Source organism: Choloepus didactylus, chromosome 1, assembly GCF_015220235.1.
Source record: "Choloepus didactylus isolate mChoDid1 chromosome 1, mChoDid1.pri, whole genome shotgun sequence".
NCBI classification, from domain to species: Eukaryota; Metazoa; Chordata; class Mammalia; order Pilosa; family Megalonychidae; genus Choloepus; species Choloepus didactylus.
In genome coordinates this window covers 194,594,500-194,599,733 of record NC_051307.1, presented here as the reverse complement: position 1 = coordinate 194,599,733, position 5,234 = coordinate 194,594,500, and the positions used below count along the sequence as shown (strand labels likewise).

General features: G+C 43.9%; 1 protein-coding gene and 1 pseudogene across 1 annotated transcript; both read right to left on the bottom strand.

The window, feature by feature from the left end:
- Positions 1 to 1,989: 1,989 nt before the first annotated feature.
- On the bottom strand, positions 1,990 to 4,778 carry LOC119543268 (annotated as a pseudogene).
- On the bottom strand, positions 2,677 to 4,188 carry LOC119543263 (elongation factor 1-alpha 1). Its single transcript, XM_037848018.1, has one exon. It carries the CDS (start codon positions 4,127 to 4,129, stop codon positions 2,741 to 2,743), a length of 1,389 nt encoding a protein of 462 aa, XP_037703946.1. The 5' UTR covers positions 4,130 to 4,188; the 3' UTR covers positions 2,677 to 2,740.
- Positions 4,779 to 5,234: the final 456 nt, after the last annotated feature.

The window sequence follows — 5,234 nt, the reverse complement described above, 5'->3', positions numbered from 1 at the left end:
CTAGAAGAATATGTACCAAACTGTGACCATGATTCTTTCTGGAAAGTGGTATTGGAAGGACAGAGAAGGGATCTTTCACTTGGGAAAAAGCAAATCCAATTCTAGGATAAGTGCTCAAGTTATGGGAAATGAAAAAAGCAAGATATAAAACTTCCCATCAACATGGTCAGACTTCTATAAGCCATCTAGTGTGTGTGTGTGTGTGTGTGTGTGTGTGTGTGTATTCATTTTTAAAGGTAAAAGAATATACAAAAAATTAAACGCAGTTGTTTTTAGATGGTGGGGGTTATGACTAACTGTTGTTTCCTTCTTTAAGCTTTCCTGTATCTTCCAAAATGTCTACAATAAAGTTAGTATTTTCAGTGCCCGGCTGTTCCTTTTCGGTTGCCTCTCCTTCCCCAGGATGAGAAGATGCCCTTCCTGTGCCATGCACGTCACCCCAGAGCTTATGGGGAAGCTCACACGTGAGCATCCCTCAGAGCAATCATTGGGGTACCTTCTTCAGACCTTAATGACAAAGTCCTAAAAGAAAGTCCCTTTCTCCTCCTCAAGAATAATGCTGCAAAAAGCATTGGAATTGCTAGTGCATTGCTGTATCTTTAAACCTCATATTGGATGAATCGGTTCCTGGCCTGTGTCTGGGAAAAGCTGTAACCTCCTGTGCAAGAGAATCTGTGTCACCTGCAGCCACACCCCTCTGCCTATAACCTTCCACCCAGGACCTGGGGTCAGCCTATCTTGGTGCTAACTGTGCCTGGAAATCAGATGGACCCAGATCTCTGCTTTTTTTTTTTTTAAACACATTAAAAACTTTACAGTAAGTATCACACATCTAAGTTTACATCAGTCTGAACATTTCCACTCATTTTACAGAACATAATATTTGCACAATTTCCTTAAATCTTAATCAACTTGCTTTGGATCTTGTATTGCTCATTTCAGCCCACCTCTTGCATTCCTCGCCCTGACGAGCAACTTGCAATCCACTCTAGCTTACCCTTCGTTACAGATCAGAGCCTGGGTGCCAGGGAGAACCTGCTTGCAGTGAGTAGTGAGGCCAGGCCATTTAGCTCTGCAGCTGGGTGAAAGTCAGGCAAAACCACCGCTTCAGACATTTTCTCTTCTTTTCTCGGGGTCAGCACATCTGGGGCCAGCCCCCAGACACTCCAGTAGGGCCCTCGTTTTGCCCACTCTTTTCTTTGTTTCCTTTGTCCCATGTTCATCCTCTAGCTTGAATGGCTAACTCTGGATATTCTGAGCCAAAGTAACTCCAGTTAAGTTTCATGGAGTGTTCCAGAACATTGAACTGGTACTTTATTATTATTATCTCTAGCAAAAGAAAGGAGAAGGAGCTGGGGAAAATTCCCTGGAGTGGAATGGGCTAGAAGGAAAGTGGAGCAAGACTGAGTTCCCTGATTCTCCCTCAGCGTGCAGGCCTGGCAGATACTGTGTAGAGCAGGCAGGTATTGCTCACCTCCTAGGAAGTCCATGTGATGGACAGCCAATGGGGCTTAAGAACAAATTTGAGAAAAAAAACAGTGATTAAAAAAGTCCGTAACAAATAATTTGACATAACCTTTCTGAAATGACAGTGCCCCTTTCCCCTTTAAGATTATGATGATCAAATATTATGTAGGTTAATGCATTTTAGTAAAAAGAAGAATATTACAACAGCATTACTTTTCCATCTGGATTGCTATTTTACTGCTTGCAGAAATTTGCGATTTTAATGCATTTTAAAGACACGTTAGGAATGAGTAAATGACAATTCTCCAAATTAAGGGAAATATCAGATTAAAGAATATAGAAAATGCATGCTCATTTAACAGCAAACTTATTTTTGATACTGTAAACTGAAATAATCTTGGAGTTTTGGACAGGGAAGCAGTAGGGACCTCCCTGTACCCACAGGAACATCGTAGCGCCTGGTCCTCTGGGGCTGATTTGCATGTGGGAACTGCATCCACTGTCTTCGGAGCCTCAGGCCCATCAGTGCTGCAGCGGGAAGTTGGGGGCCACATTAAGGTCATTATTTGAAGCTCTCAGGGCTTCCAAAACAGCATCTCTGGAAAACCCCATCTCCATGAGTTGGGCGACCTGTTCTTCAGAAAACTCTAGAGAAGGAGACGCTTGTCGTTCAGACTGCTGACCATCAGGATAGTTTATATTTTGTCACTGACATAAAGGAGGGAAAAGTTGATTCCAATGGATCATTCCTCCCTGCTGGTGTCTTTGTTGCCTCACTTTTGTAAACTGAGAAAGCATCAGCCGACGATCAAGGAGCTCCATCCTCTGCTGTCTCTGGATGCCCACTGTTGCCCCCATCCCCATTTGGGCTTTGTTGGTGGGTTCTGAAGATGAAAATATGGGCTTGAGTGTCCAAGAAAATAACTTCGCAATCCAGCAGGGGATTCAGAGTACTTATTAACTTTTTTTTTTTTTTTTTTTTTTTTTTTTTTCTCATTAAACTTTGTTTTAATGGGTCTCAAAATTCTGTGACAGATTTTTGGTCATTGTTTCCATTTAAAAAGTACTGATTTTAAAAACTAATAACTTAAAACTGCCACACAAAAACAAATGGTCCACAAAACATTCCTTTCCTTCTGAAAGTTTTACGATGCATTGTTATCATTAACCAGTCTTTTACTATTAAACTTAAATGGCCAATTGAGACAAACAGTTCTGAGACTGTTCTTCCACCACTGATTAAAACTGGGGTGGCAGGTGTTATAGGTAATATTCATTTAGCCTTCTGAGCTTTCTGGGCAGACTTGGTGACCTTGCCAGCTCCAGCAGCCTTCTTGTCCACAGCCTTGATGACACCCACAGCAACTGTCTGTCTCATATCCCGAACAGCAAAACGACCCAGAGGAGGATAATCAGAGAAGCTCTCAACACACATGGGCTTGCCAGGAACCATATCAACGATGGCAGCATCACCAGATTTCAGAAATTTGGGGCCATCTTCCAGCTTCTTACCAGAACGACGATCAATCTTCTCCTTCAGCTCAGCAAACTTGCAAGCAATGTGAGCTGTGTGACAATCCAGCACAGGTGCATAGCCAGCACTGATTTGGCCTGGATGGTTCAGAATAATCACCTGAGCAGTAAAACCAGCTGCTTCCATCGGTGGATCGTTTTTGCTGTCACCAGCCACATTGCCACGACGAACATCTTTTACAGACACGTTCTTGACATTGAAGCCCACGTTGTCCCCGGGAAGAGCTTCACTCAAAGCTTCATGGTGCATCTCAACAGACTTGACTTCAGTTGTAACGTTGACTGGAGCAAAGGTGACCACCATGCCCGGTTTGAGAACACCAGTCTCCACTCGGCCCACAGGGACAGTACCAATACCACCAATTTTGTAGACATCCTGAAGAGGCAGACGCAAGGGTTTGTCAGTTGGACGAGTGGGTGGCAGGATGCAATCCAAAGCTTCAAGCAGTGTGGTTCCACTGGCATTGCCATCCTTACGGGTGACTTTCCATCCCTTGAACCAAGGCATGTTAGCACTTGGCTCCAGCATGTTGTCACCATTCCAACCAGAAATTGGCACAAATGCTACTGTGTCGGGGTTGTAGCCAATTTTCTTAATGTAGGTGCTGACTTCCTTAACGATTTCCTCGTATCTCTTCTGGCTGTAGGGTGGCTCAGTAGAATCCATTTTGTTAACACCAACAATTAGTTGTTTCACACCCAGTGTGTAAGCCAGAAGAGCATGCTCACGGGTCTGCCCATTCTTGGAGATACCAGCTTCAAATTCACCAACACCAGCAGCAACAATCAGGACAGCACAGTCAGCCTGAGATGTGCCTGTAATCATGTTTTTAATAAAGTCTCTGTGCCCTGGGGCATCAATGATGGTCACATAGTACTTGCTGGTCTCAAATTTCCACAGGGAGATATCAATGGTAATACCACGCTCACGTTCAGCTTTCAGTTTATCCAAGACCCAGGCATATTTGAAGGACCCCTTTCCCATCTCAGCAGCCTCCTTCTCAAATTTTTCGATGGTTCTTTTGTCGATTCCACCACATTTGTAGATCAGGTGGCCAGTAGTGGTGGATTTGCCCGAATCTACGTGTCCAATAACGACAATGTTGATATGAGTCTTTTCCTTTCCCATTTTGGCTTAAGAATCAGGGATGGTTTTCACGACACCTGTGTTCTGGCGGCAAACCCGTTGCGAAAAAAAGCCTTATTAACTTTTAACACATTGCTATTGTAGCAGATACCAGAAATAAGTCCACTATGGCCTCAATCCAGGGGTAGGAACCAGAGGTGAAAAGCTGTAGTCCCAATATATAAATCAATGTCAGAATTTGTGCCACTTGTACTCTTGGGATGGAGCAGTAAAATGGTACAAACAGAGCAAACACAGTGCCAGGAATCCAGAAGGCAGATTACTGGCTGCAGTGATACCAAATGAATACTGCATAGCTTCAACACGGATAAAGTTAAAAAGGCTGACAAAACCCAGGAACTCAGCCAAAAACAATGCAAATTTTCTGCTGCCATATCTTCTTTCAAATATCCTAAAATTATAAATAAGCAGACTACTGCAGAAAGTATCTTTCGATCAAGGCAAATTATTTTTCCACACATCAACCTCCAAATCTGGAAGTCATTCTAGACTGCTTGGAAGTCATATTTGAAGAACTTCTGACAGTGTGTCAGGAGGAGGATCAGTAAAAGGGACAAGGCACTGGGCCCCTTAAAAGACTCTTGGACAGGGGTGCCTTGTAAAGTCCACTCTAGCCGATGCTGGCAAACATGGTCCCGCCTGGCCAAGAGCCCCTGCGAGAGGTGGGGGTGTGGGGGAGCTCTCTGCATTTTGATTCTCGTAGCGTGAATGAGAAGATTGTCTTTCACACTAAATTTTGAGGAACACTCTCCTAAACCCATTCTTTGAAATCCCTCTCTTTTCCAAACTTCAATTAGAATGGTCAAAAAATATATATTAATACACAAAATATAGCACCACCAGAAACAGAGGTAGAATACTGCCCAATACTAGAAACACTCAGGAATATTTTAAAGGTGTAGCTAAATGAGACCAAAGCCTGAGGGGGCCTGACCTATACACAGTCCATCCCAGATGAAAGAAGGTTCTCCTGGGGGGAAAACTTGAGGACCTCTGCCCAGCAGAACTCCATTGACAGGGCTTGCCCAGGCCCGGGGATGGGAGAACAGCACGGGCCATGGGGGTGCTTGGCCTGCAGTCACTTTCA